The sequence below is a fragment of the Medicago sativa genome, chromosome 7 (assembly GCF_051527215.1).
Source record: "Medicago sativa cultivar Bolivia chromosome 7, Bolivia_mono, whole genome shotgun sequence".
NCBI classification, from domain to species: Eukaryota; Viridiplantae; Streptophyta; class Magnoliopsida; order Fabales; family Fabaceae; genus Medicago; species Medicago sativa.
The window spans coordinates 95,423,103-95,437,508 of NC_140755.1; the positions used below are offsets into that span (position 1 = coordinate 95,423,103).

The window sequence follows — 14,406 nt, forward strand, 5'->3', positions numbered from 1 at the left end:
AGATGATTTGGACACGAACTCTTGAATCTAGAACTAGAATAACAATCTATCTTAAGTTATATCATTCTTGACAAGTTTGTAAACCTTTGATAATTACTTTTAATCAAGAACTTAATGCTTTCGGATACTTAATCAGGCTGGACACGGTCGATTAAGTTATCCGATCGACTTTGTTATTGTTAAAGGGATTTGGACACGAATGTTTAAACGCTAACTTAGGAATAACGATGTCGCTTTGGACACGAAGGATGTTGTAGAAATGATTGTGATAATATTGGTTATAAAGCTATAGTCTGTTAATCAATCGAGAGATTGCTGCTGTTATGCTTGCTCGTTATCTTATACCGCAAGCGAAATAGTTCGATCTTCTCCCGTTTTTACTTTTATGTCGTTTAGGAACATAGTTTTACAAACAAACCATTTATACTGATACCTTAATATGAACTATTGTGAAAATGCTTATGATTTAACGCAACTCCCTGTGGAGACGATACACAAAAATACTTATCTTGTTTGATGCAAAAACTACTTCATCATTGCTAAATTACGATCTGAAGCAATTTATACCGAGTTCATAAAGCAATGTAATTGAAAACTTAGAGAGTATTTTGCTCTGAGGTGATTCTTATCCTTAAGATGGTCATAACTTCATAAGAATCCCTGAATTATTAGTGATATGGATCTCATGTGTTCAATTGCCTCAGGTTTCAGGAAATAGCAAGGTCTTTAGATTCTGTGCTGACAACATCCAATCCTGTCCCCGTTCAAAATTTAGATCCTAGCGAAGTAAATTATCATGACTTAACGCTAAAATCAAGTGTAACTCAGTTGGAGAGTTTGAGATTGTGCTGGAGAGAAGAAAATGGTTGTGTAGTAACTTGCTGACAGGACATGTCTTTGTTTTTAACAACAACTTGGAGGGCTAGGAAGTAATTAAGACTAATTTTCAAGCAAGAAGAAGAAGAAGGGAATATTAGAAAGAAGAAAAATATGATATGAAGTGAAGAAATGATAGGTAGAGTTTTGAGGGTTTTAATTTTTCTTTGTTTGAAGAAAGAGTTTACGAACATGGTAATGAGTATTCATTTCATCATTGTCAATTTAGAGATACTTTTAATTTCCTACTTGACTGATACTCATTTTGTTCTTCATGAACTCCTATACTCTAGCCTGTATGGTACTTGAATGTATAATATTTTGGACTTACCCTTGACTCTAATCAAAAACTATCTTAACTTGGAAATGTTGTTTCTTTGGTTCATTTTGTGTCATGTGAGTGTAATCGTAATTTGCACATCATTGGTTCCAATTAGTTTAATCTTAATTATTATGTTGTTTTCCTGATCTCATGAACAAAATATATGCTCTTTTCATGAATCAAGACCTGGTAAGGCTTTGATAAATATTTTGATAAATATTTCTAATGTTTGTGCGATATTTTTTAATTTACTCATTTTTCCTTTGGAACAATTTTTTTACAAGATACGTTATTCAACCCGTACGAAGCACGGGTTTGTAACTAGTTTTCTTTGAAAAAAAAAAAGGAAACTATACTTTTGTGTCAAAATCAAACAAGAAACATATACATAATATTTTTTTGGTTTGGGGTAGAAAAAAAAAATCTTCTAAGAAGACTAGTTAAAAAGTTAAAAATTGAAATTTTATACCGAAAACAACCTTTTAACTTCTAAAAAATTGAATACATCATTTTTCAACAAAAGATTTCTTAGTATTTCTTTAATCAATGCTTCTATACTTTTGTGTCAAAATCAAACAAGAAACATATACATAATATTTTTTGGTTTGGGGGTAGAAAAAAAAAATCTTCTAAGAAGACTAGTTAAAAAGTCAAAAATTGAAATTTTATACCGAAAACAACCTTTTAACTTCTAAAAAATTGAATACATCATTTTTCAACAAAAGATTTCTTAGCATTTCTTTAATCAATGCTTTAAAGACATTGATTAACATTTTCTAAAGAATAATTGAGTAGAGATGGAAAACAAGGCAACAAGAGCATTCTAATTTTGTGACCACCTGCTAGACGATGGATTTGACACAAACGTAAGTCATTGTATTATTGTCTTAGATTCTTCGTATATGTTTGAATACACGTTATGTTGTCGCAGCCACGCGATTGAAGGGCTTCATACCGTGAAAACCAGAAGCCTCTATTTCTAGCTTCCATGTAAATGCCTATTTTAAGGTAATTTTGTATTTTGTGATTTCTAAACGCTCATCCAAACACTCACTTTGTTATTTGGGGATTTGGATTCAGTGCTGTTACAGCAGGACACTGTAACAGATTTTGGCCATACGATATCTAATCGACGGCTGAGATTGTTTTACCATGTAAAATTGATGTTTTAATCTGAACCGTCGGATCACAAATCAATGGTTAAGATTCCCTACAGCGTGAAACTGCGTGCTGTTTTTACAGCAGGGAATCCTGGTCCGTTATTTGGCTAATTGATTTGATATGAAGCAAACTGCAGTTCCAAAAACTGAACTCTTGATTAAAAGGATTAGGGGGGATTTCAATTTAGGTATGAAATAAGCTTCTTCAAAAAAAAAAAATTTAGGTATGAAATACTAACTATCGTATATGGTACACTCGGACCCCCACCCCAAATGCATCACAAATTTATCATTCACTTGGAAGATAAATTCACATGGTAAATTCAGAACTTCGAAAATGGATACTAACCTCAGTAAAAATATGGTTAAGTTCACCAAAACAAAATATATGATTAAGTTGGAAACTCTAACAAATCTAATGAAAAATATGGGACCAAATTTAAGGACCTGAATTCAAATCAGCCCATATAAGCCAATGTTAGAAACTGCGGGTAAAGTTTGATTTGTATCTGTATTGTACCTTTTTTTTTAAAGCCAACTAGACTATTTAAATCGACATCGAGGATAATCGAACCTAAGCTTTTAATACACGAACACACTCTAAGATTCTAAGTCAATATCATCTTTTACTCCATTTTCTTAGAGAATGTACCATTTAAAAGAGTTATGCGGCATAAAAGAAATTCTCGCATTTGGCCATGGTTTTTCAAGGCAAAAATAAACCTACAATGTTGAACATGTGCAGTGGCGGAGCCAGGAATTTTATAGAACCCGGACAAAAATTATAGAGCTAGAAATTCTTGTGCGCGCGCGTGTGAAAATATTGAGTTCGCCCAATTTTTTATTTATTTTAAGTGGGTTAATGAGCTATTGGGTTGGGCCAAATATAAAGAAAGTATCGATTGAGTCCGGGCAAGTGCCCGAGGTCGCCCGATGGTGGCTCCACCCCTGAACATGTGAGTGGGGGAATCACCTTGCAAAGCTCCAACAAGCCAACCGAGAGATATTCTTGAAGAGGATGTTGTCAAACCCCTCTAAATTGTTCAGAATTCTAATATTAATGGGTGACTGATGAAGACGAAGAAGATATTAATGTAACTTTAAACATGGTTTTGAAATTTAAGATAAATAATATTGATATATTAATTTTTTTTTTTTTACTTTTTCTACTGTTAGTTTTATTGTTTCCACTGCTAATACAAATTTATGAAAACACTTATTTACAACTCGTGCATCTCACAAGTTGATGATCTAGTTAAAATTATTTCTATTTATCAATTCATTCTTTACTTGAGATTTTAATTATAATTCTATATTTTACAGAATATTCTTATCCATCTAATATATGGGGTATTGATTTATTAATATTTACTCCCTCCATTCCTTTTCTTTTGATGTTTTAGAATTTCAACTATATTCCAAAACTTTTAATGTTTTAGTGAATTTATTATTGTTTTCTCAAGTTTACCCTTGTTGGAAAACACAATAAACTACTTTGGTTTATCACATGTGAATTTAATGATAAATAATGACATTTAAGTAAAACACACACAAATGTTTATATACTTTAATTACTCCTTAAAACTTGTGTCAAAAGCTAAAACATCAAAAGAAAAGGAATGGAGGGAGTAACTATCAACATAGTATTTCGTAACATGACACGATTATTCTAACTTTTGTCTAAGGGACCCAAAAAAAAACACTTATTTATTGTACCCATAGCAAAACTGGCAATTGCACTGATAGTTAAACCTTGCCCTCATGCTAAAAACAAAAGGAACGAGATTAAAATTATAAGACAGCTAGCTCTTTTCTTTTTTTAATAAAAAAACTGAGAGTATAATATAGGTTAGTATAAATATAAATATACCAAACAAATTGAGGATATTTCAGGAAGCCGTGAAGAGATACCCTGGCTACCTGGTACCTATTATATTCAGTTATTGCCTGTGGCATGTGGTTCAAATTTAATTAACTTAAAAAAAAAAAATTGTTATTTAAACACACGAATGTCATCATTGTATTCAGATAATAGTAATATATACTCCTTCCGTTTCAAAATATAAGTAAAAATGAGTCAACATAAGTTGATGTATTTGACACAAATTTTAAACCAAATACATTAATTTTTGTTAATCAATTTTTACTTATATTTTGGGACGGAACGAGTATAAATGAGTGTAGATGTTGGACCTGAGAAGAGAAAAAATGTTGATGTCGGATTTCTGCCAAATAATTTCTGTCATTCAAAATTAACCTGTAGTCCTTGTTATGTAAACGCCTAAACAAAAGAGTATCTGTGTAGGAAAACAAAAAAGAGTAATTATACACTAACCATATGCGTATTTGGTTTTGAAAAATCACGTTTAAAAAGGTAAAATTTGATTGTTTAACAGGTAATTTTTACTGTAACTAAAAAATTAATTCACGGCCATAGGTCAGTTGGGTCTATTGGTTGAACCATAACGTACACAACTACTACGGCCAAGTGATACATTGTATGTTATCAGTAAAAAAAAACTGTGATACATTTATGGTCATAATTTCTTTATGCGAATTGCTTGTTTGGATCATTACTCATTGCTAGGGACATTACATAATATATATACAGAGATCGGAGTTAAAATCATCAAAACCACATTTATTCATGGTAAATTTGTATCCTAATATCATTTTTCTACTTAGTTTTACCGATGCAAAATAATGTGCACTAAACTAGTATAAAAATTGGGTGGCACTTGGGTGCCTTTGGCTTTGGTGCCTTTGAGTGCCTTTAGTTCATTTTAGAGGAGAGAGAATGATAGATGAATAATTAAAATAAATTATTTAGATTAGAGCAAATGAATGGTTTAGAGAGAGATAAGAAGAAAGACACCAAAGACACCGAAGCCAAAGGTACCGACTACCAAAGTGCTCCCCATAAAAATTCTGGTGCTGCCAAATGGGGAAATTGCCTTCGGCGTTTCTCATGGATTCATTCAAACTTGATTTAAATATTAATTGCAGGTCAATTTACAATCAACAAGATTCGTACTGGCTGATATGTTTTAGTAAAATAAAAACAAGATTCGTATTTTAAAAATAACAAGTTTAACTTTTGTGGGACATTTATTTTTTCTTTTCAAAATTGAATTAAAAGAATTAGATTAATAGATTATATATGTGCATCAAACATGTATGCGTTTATGTACCAAGTATAGCCTAGTGATAATACAGGAAATAAAACTAGTAGCTGCAAAATGCAATGAGTTAACAAAGAAACCATGCTATTTCCTTCACAAAATACTCTTCTAATTATTCTCCTTCTCTTTTCTTTCCCTGTGTTCCTCTTCCTCCTCAACCGCCGTGCCAAAATCTCGGCCACCAAGCGCCGTCTTCCACCCGGGCCACCGGGATGGCCCATATTTGGAAACATGTTCCAATTAGGAGAAATGCCTCACCGTACACTCACCAACTTAAGGCAAAAATATGGTCCAGTTTTATGGCTCAAAATAGGTGCTGTAAACACTATGGCAATACTTTCAGCCAAAGAAGCTACAATATTTTTCAAAAACCACGACCACAATTTTTCAGACAGAACCGTAATTGAAACCATGCGTGTCCATAATTACGACAAATCTTCCTTAGCTTTGGCTCCTTATGGTCCCTATTGGCGGCTCATGCGCCGCCTTGTAACCGTCGATATGCTCGTCATGAAACGCATAAACAACACAGCTTCCATACGCCGTAGATGTGTAAACGACATGCTCGCATGGATTGCAAAAGAAGCACGTGAGTTAGAAGCTGGTCGTGGACTTCATTTGTCACGTTTTGTATTTTTCATGAGTTTTAACTTGTTTGGAAATTTAATGTTGTCCCGTGATATGTTTGATATGAAATCTGAGAGTGGTTCCGAGTTTTTCACGGCGGTTATGGGGTTGTTGGAATGGACCGGACATGCCAATGTGTCGGATTTGTTTCCATGGTTAAGGTGGTTGGATCCACAAGGTCTAAGGAGAAAAATGGACAGGGATATGGGAAAAGCTATTGAAATTGCTTCCACGTTTGTGAAAGAGCGTTTGAATTTGGAAGTGGAACGTGATGAGAAATCAAGAGATTTCTTGGATGTCTTGCTTGAGTTCCAAACAAATGAGAATCAAGATGCAGTCAACATCTCAGATAAAAATCTCAACGTTTTCATCTTGGTAAGTAATTTCCTCCCTAAATATAGAAAATTACTTATCCCTTTTTATATAATATATATATTTTTCTAATCCACCATGGTTAAAATCTTTGATAGGAAAATGATATTCTTAGATATCCAAACTCCAATCTACCACTAGAAATCAGAGAAAGAAATAAAGAGAATGAAGTGATATAAAAATGATAAGTTGTAAAAATGATTAGATGAAAGATGAAGAAAAAATAAAGCCTTGAATGAATGTAAAAAATTAAGAGTGTACAAATATTTGATATAAGTTTGAGCATCAAGTTTTATCTCTTATCTCTGAGTATGTTATGAAATTACCATCGAGTTGACATGTTGAACTCTTTAAATTTTTTAATGACTTTAATAATTTTTTTACCAATATATCTCTAATTTTTTTTTGACTAAACCAATATATCTCTAATTATGTTATATCGGTTTTAACCAATTTGTAATAAATAATACTGCTATGATGAAAACATAAATTAATTATTTCATTTTAAAGGGTAAAATTACATTAATTTCTATGATTTTTTTTCAAGGGATTAGTTTCTATCATTTAGTGTCCTACATTTTAATATAGAGTAGTGGTAGTATCATCCAACAAATTATGTCATATACATAGATATACACTTTTAAATGTCATTATTTGTACCCGAAAAACGCCATTATATCGTATAATAGCTTACCAACATATGGTTGGTATAGATAGTAAGGAATTTGGGCACCATAAACAAGTGATAATGAGTTTGATCTCTTATCATTGTGTATGAAAAAGGCTTTCATTTAGCTGTGAATAATCTCTAGTGGGAAATTTGGTGAGCATATTATTGGTGTGTATGTTTCATTCATTATCTTTTTTTATATAAAAAATTGTATTTCTAATTATTGACTACTTAAACGTTAATTAAGGAAAATTTTAAAATATCAATATATAAAATATAGACACAGCTGAAATAGAGTGTATCTATTTTTATTTGGACAAAAATGAATTTCTGATATGTTTGAAAAAGACAGAGAATACTATATAATTTTTTTTTTTGGACAAAAATGAATTTTCTGATATGTTTGAAAATGACATAGGAACAAATTTTGTGTAGAAAACTGAAAATTTAATTAGAGGAATGAGAGAAATTATATTATAGTCCTAATTTACCATGTTACTAGTTGTATAATTAAAATAATTTGATCAATTTTTTTGAGAGGAAATAATTTGATCGGTTACATCTAAAATATTGCGGTTTTCAGGAAATGTTCTTGGCTGGGTCAGAAACAACAAGTAGCACAATTGAATGGGCTATGACAGAACTGTTATGCAACCGTGATTGTATGTTGAAACTCAAAACCGAGCTTAGTTCAGTAATTGGTACCAAAGATGTTGAAGAGAGTGACATAGACAAGCTTCCATACCTACAAGGTGTTGTCAAAGAAACACTAAGGTTACATCCTCCAATTCCACTACTTGTCCCACGAAAAGCAGTACAAGACACAGAATTCATGGGATACTTCGTACCAAAAGACACACAAGTATTTGTGAATACATGGGCAATTGGAAGAGACCCTGATGTTTGGGATGAACCATTGGTTTTCAAACCTGAGAGATTTTGTGATATCAATAATAAGAGTTATAAGAGTGATTATAGAGGACAACATTATGAGTTTATACCATTTGGTGCTGGAAGAAGAATGTGTGCTGGTATACCTTTGGCTCATAGAATTCTTCACCTTGTTTTGGGATCTTTGCTTCATCGATTTGATTGGGAGCTTGATTGCAATGTTACACCCTTAACTATGGATATGAAAGATAGGCTTGGGATTACCATGAGGAAGTTTCAACCATTGCTTGCTGTGCCCAAATCAGTTTGTTCTTGAGAAATTATTTTTAATGTTTTATTTGTATAAATAAATATCAGAATGCTTAATTTGTCAAATAATTGTACCTAAAAACAATTGTACAAGCAAAAAATACATTTGTCAAATAATATATATATTAGCTAAATGAAAATTTTCAAATATTGAAAGTAGATTATTCTATTATTTTTTTTTTTAAGAAAAAATGATGATTCTTAAGAAGGGATTTCTTAATTATTAGGTGAGGTAGCTATATACAAATTCTTAGGGAGTGATTTAGGAAAAGTAAATCTTAAGGAATGATTTATTATGCGTTCTTATAAACCAATCAAATGAGAGTTACTCTTTTGGAGTAGACATTTTGAATGGTCCAAGTTCAATATTATTTTTAGTCGATAACATCATCCATCACTTTTTTTTAAGGAATTCATTCATCACTTATTAAAGTACGTCTTGTTCTAAATCTCTCACTTATCACATAAATCATCATCATAGTGTTAATTTGTAGTACACACCCCATTCTAAACCTCTCACTTATTGAGTTTTTTCACAATGTTGTAACTAATGAAAACAGACATACAGGGCCGGCCTAAGGACCAAGCAACCCAAGCAAGGGCTTTAAGCCTCAAAATATTGGGTGAAAAAAAGGCCTCTAAAAAATTAATTGGGTTATAAGTATATTATATGATAGATAAATTGCAGACATTTGCATAGTTTAACTCACTATCAAAAAGACATCAATTACTCTTGGTCATAAATTCAAATTTTGGTCTCCACAAAATTATTTTTATATAAATATTTTGTTAAAAAATAATAATTTTATAGGCCACATTAAAATTTTTGCTTTAGGCCTCTTAATCTGTTAGGCCTGCCTTGCAGACATGACATCGCATCAATAATATATAAGCAATTAAAACGTAGAACACCTACCTTAAAAGAGAAAAAAAAATTATAGAAAGCTAAAATATGAAAATACATAGATATGATTAGATGATTTTGTCTAACTTGTATAAGTAAGATAGATAGTCTTTTTTTTTTTTTTACAGAGATAGATAGTCTTCTGTCATTCACAAGTTTATTTTTTATTATTTATCAATAAATCTCATCATACTTCATTGATCCAATGATATCAATAATTAAAAATATTAGAATCAATTTGACTACGATTTATAACTGGTGTAATCTGTAAAATCAACAAGGTTTACTTGTGTTCAGCTCATTAAATCATAAAAAAAATGGCTGTAATCTGTAACAAAGATTAATCAATGTTTTGTCTCAAGAAAAAAAAAAAGATAATCAACGTAAATTCAAATCAGGCTGTACAAGACAAAGAGCAAATATGTCATATAATGTGTGTGTGACCAACCCGGATTCCTCCTATTTTCACAAAAGCAATAAGCAAAAATGGCTTCGCCCAGGTTCGAACTGGGGACCTTCAGTGTGTTAGACTGACGTGATAACCGACTACACCACAAAACCCTGTTGAGGTAAGTTCTGAAGATTATTCTCTTGTTCAATAAATTTTTGGAGCACGTACCTATTTTAATGGAAGTAAAGTACAAAGGTATATATAGTTAGTTATATATACAACATACCCTCAGAATACACACTACATAATCACATTCCGTTCCATTAATGAAAGACAACCAAAGATAGAATTTTTTATTTTTATACAGGAATGCTGAAACATGAGTTTTATACATTTGCTGCATCTATCCACACTTGAAAGAAATGTATAGACACAATTTTTTTTTTGAGAGAAAATGTATAGACACAATTAAAAGGTATAGTTCCAATCCCAATATAATGTTAGTACTGTCTCATACTCTCATCATTCATCTGCATTTGAACCATGGTTTTTTTGACTTATTGAACTCCATTAATCCTAAGCTGAAATCAGATGAGTTATTCACCTACTCTTAACACAAACTTACTAAGTCAATGTTTGGTTACACACTGACATAGCATTTCTCATACACCAATGTTCACTAAAGTGTCCTGCTACATAAATAAGCATACACTAATTATTATTGAGAGTAATTAGGAAAATAAAATTGGGGAGACCAATCAACTTAAACTTTTGTATTGAGAGTAATTAGTGAAATTTTAACTAGGCTTTGGTATTAACTAGGCTTCATTACGGATGATTCTCACTTTAATCTTTTCAAAATTTTAAAAATCAAAACAAATTTTAGTTTTGAAATTCAGTTCTTAGTTGAGTTTTAGTTTTTATTTTTGAGTTAAGTCACTTTATTTATTTCGCATCACTATGAATTAACCCAATAATAATAACATTAATCTCCTAAAAAAATAACAACATTAGGAAGTATTCATATCTTAGTCCAAGCATAACAATAAAAATAACAATATTCATGTCTTAAGCCAAATATAAGATACTATTCATGTCTTAGTCCAAATATACATATAAATATTCGTGTCTTAATCAAAATATAAAGATAAATATTAATGTCTTAATCCAGATATGCACAATCACAAATATTCAAAGATTGAAGAAAGTACTATCTTTCTTCCAAATACACTGACAAAGTGACAAGAAGCAAAGTACAACCAGAGCAGACTGCACCACCACAAAAACAAATCAAAACCTTATAAATGGCAGTACCTATAGATTTTACTCTATGAAAATGGAATCTTCAATCTTATGCTTCAAGATGATAACGCAGAACTTTCATTAATTTTGAGTAAAATCAAGTTACATTTGAGTACTATTTATTTTACAAAATTTGCATGATTTGAAACACTCCTCTAAAACTATTAACTAATAAGTCATTTAATGTTAGTACCTTGTATCATTATTATGCAAAATGATAGAAAATATAATGCATAGTTTGAATAAATCGTCTAATTAGATTGCCATAAACTGTTTCACCCAAATGTAATCTAAGACTTAGAGTAGTATGAAGGTAAATAATAATATCAAAAGTGATCCAAGACTTAGAGTAGTATCAAGGTACTAATTGGCAAAGCCAACCATTTGAAAATGATAGATATACAACTTTAAGATCATAAGTCTATAAACACTAAACAGTCATTTTAGATCCTCATATTTCTCATTCAAAGACCATTCAATGATCTAGTGCTAGCAAATTCCAACCTATCTCTGGTACCTACTTTTGTATCAATGTTGCATACACAGTTAAGACCTACAAGAAGATCAACCATTGCAGCTTCAGTTTTTGCTTGATTTGCATAATGAAGAGTTTGGACTGGTAAAATATTTGCTTTTACAAATGAATGCTCCTTCTCAAAATTTCTCTCAGAATGCAAACTTATGGTGTTGTGTGCAAGTGGAGCCAACCATTCTAATATTTGCATGAGTACCGAGCTTGATTTTGCTGCAAGGTCTGCATCATGAACGGATAAAGATTTGCTTTTAGGACGATATTTGAGCTTAGCCCTCAGAACAATTCTTATAGTAGTTGGAAGCATATTGTACAAATCATCTCTTGCTTTCAAATCAATTGAGTGAAGCGATGATGCCATCTTCTCGATCAATACAATCATATTTGCATAGCGAAGGGCTAAAGCTGCACCACCAACAGTAAATGAAGCTGACTTTAACCTATTGCTGAGGCATAATTTAGAATATATTCTAATTCTGTTGGAGAGAGATGATTTATCCATTGTTTTCATTTTGTCAACATGTTTCATATGAGAATCAGTCAACCTCATAGAACCACCATAACCATCTGTCTGCACACAACTCTGTATGACAGGAGAATTGCTTGTAACAGACATGCAACTTTTGAATGGCCCTATATTTCCTAACTGATTGCTTTCAGAACGTTTGTGCTTTCGACCTTTATCTGGTGGATGAAGAGCCTTCTTATGTTCCTTGTTTCTTTTGCTCTTGTCAAGTGAAAAGTATGGCCTCCTCCCAACAGAACCTGAATTGAATCCATTGAGATCATTCTCAGAAGGATAAATGGAAGAATGCATAAAAACAGAAAAAGATTGACTGCGCAGAAGATTGTTAGCATTCATATTCTGTGAGTCGGTTTCTTGCTGTAAAGATGGTAGGTGATTATTTCCAAACACAAATATGATCCTCTCCAATACAGTAAATAGTGATTTTACCAGCAACCGAACAACATAATCATAACTTTTATTCCATGGAGACATGTCTCTTAGATTCCTCACTTCCTGACGCTGACAAGCGACCTTCTTCTGAAACTCGAGCAACTTCAACCGATGCAGTTCAGGATTCGCTTGCATTCTTCTGAAAGTCTGTTCAACCTCTGCTAGTACTTCAAGCTCTTCGCAAAATTGTGTTGTGGAGGCCACAAGTTTTTCCATTTTTTTCACTTTCCTCTCCATCTTTTTCCATTTATATTCCCACCCTGACCACTGAATATAATTTTGAACCGGATTGCAAACAAAATGTTCAAACCGGTGATAAACCGGATCTGTGCACCTCTTACCAAACCTGGCAACAGATTGCGCTAGCAATTGAAAACTATCAAGTATATCATTCAATACAAGCTCCATCAAGTAATCATCATCCTCAGAAACTAACCTTTTGATCCCAACAGAGTTCACTATCTCTTCCCTCAAATTCAACACCTCCCAATCACTCAAAGACTGCCACAAGTTAGTCATCTTCGACAGCAAACTCGCAACTTCTAACGCCAAAATTCCAACTACTGCTTTGTTATCTAATGTATTCTTGCGCGAGACCGGCCACAAAGAATTGAACCATGACCCATTCACCATTTCACCTCTCATTGTTTTCACTATATCCAATTCACCAAATCAATAATCTAATACACACTCAGTATCCTGAAATCAATCAAACCAATAACTAAAAATTAGAAATTCAAATAAAACTCATAAGAAGTTATTAAACCACTTAGATATAGAACATAAACTAAGATAGTAATAATTCTGTAATATTATGAAGGGAAAAAATTATAATTAAAAAAAAAAAAAAAAACACTAACCCTCAATTGTTAAATGATTGATTTGAAAATGGTTGTTAAATGATTGATTTGAAACAAACTCATGAAAAGACTTGGGTCTTCACAAGTTGAAAATCAAAACCCAGTTTTAAAAGTTCAAATTTTTTTGTCTTGTATTGTAGATTTAAAAAAAGGAACAAAAATACAAAATAAACAACATAAGATACCAAAACAAAAACATACCTCTCAGGAGAAAAAATAGATTAGAGCATCTATCTAGTTGAAAATTACGTATGAGAAATGGTTGTTCATGATTTGAGAGTGTTATGTGGAGATGTTAGAACGAGCGTTTGGATTTCAACGATTCCACTTTTGTCAACAACATTTAATTTAACTTTAACTTTGCTTTAAAGGTTACTTTGAAAATTTTAGTGGTGGGACCCGATGGTTGGGTCGGTAATGGTTAGATATGCTCTTCTTCAACTTCTCCGTCGTCTTGTTGTGTACTAGTATCAGACAGTTGGGGAATTTTTACAAGAGTATCGGTATTGGCAAGGAATGAATGCTAAAATTTCTACCAACAAATGTATTAGAATTTGTTAGATATACATTTTTTTAGAATTACTAATTATTCTTTAAAAAAATGTTAAAGTTTTCAGTTTTTAATGCACTGATTGCACAAACTATCATAAAAAATTATCATTTAAAGTTCTTAAATAGGGTCTCGGGACATTAATTAACATTTCTCATTCTTTTTAAGGGTAATAGTTATTTTGGTCGTTGAATATATAACGAGTAGTAATAATAGTCCTTCAATGCATCAAAATTTTATAATAGACTTTGATTGTGCACTTTGTTAGTCAAAATAATTCATAATATTAAAATGCTTCACTAATAGTCCTTCAATATATTTATTTATTGTCTTGTCCGTTATATGTACTTATTTATTGTCATTTTAGTCCCAATATGAAAGAGTTATTGTGAATATTAAGAGATTGTTTATCGGTCTTTATAAGTACTTATTTATTGTCATTTTAGTCTCAATATAAAAAGAGTCATTGTGAGTATTAAAAGATTATTTTAGCATCAAAG

The 14,406-nt window shown here is 31.7% G+C and overlaps 2 protein-coding genes and 1 non-coding gene across 3 annotated transcripts; 1 reads left to right on the plus strand and 2 right to left on the minus strand.

Moving 5' to 3' along the window:
* Nucleotides 1-5,554: 5,554 nt before the first annotated feature.
* On the plus strand, nucleotides 5,555-8,543 carry LOC146910661 (cytochrome P450 76A2-like). The gene is made up of 2 exons (XM_085723878.1): nucleotides 5,555-6,542; nucleotides 7,793-8,543. The coding sequence occupies exons 1-2, from the start codon at nucleotides 5,622-5,624 to the stop codon at nucleotides 8,414-8,416; spliced, it is 1,545 nt and encodes a 514-aa protein (XP_085580004.1). The 5' UTR covers nucleotides 5,555-5,621; the 3' UTR covers nucleotides 8,417-8,543.
* A 1,257-nt stretch (nucleotides 8,544-9,800) lies between these two features.
* TRNAV-AAC (transfer RNA valine (anticodon AAC)) lies at nucleotides 9,801-9,874 on the minus strand. Its single transcript has one exon. It is a non-coding gene; the product is annotated as a tRNA-Val (tRNA).
* A 1,482-nt stretch (nucleotides 9,875-11,356) lies between these two features.
* LOC146910663 (protein PSK SIMULATOR 1-like) lies at nucleotides 11,357-13,701 on the minus strand. Its single transcript, XM_085723879.1, has 2 exons — nucleotides 13,558-13,701; nucleotides 11,357-13,195 (listed from the first exon to the last, which is right to left on the minus strand). The coding sequence occupies exon 2, from the start codon at nucleotides 13,139-13,141 to the stop codon at nucleotides 11,471-11,473; it is 1,671 nt and encodes a 556-aa protein (XP_085580005.1). The 5' UTR covers nucleotides 13,142-13,195; nucleotides 13,558-13,701; the 3' UTR covers nucleotides 11,357-11,470.
* Between the last annotated feature and the right edge of the window lie 705 nt (nucleotides 13,702-14,406).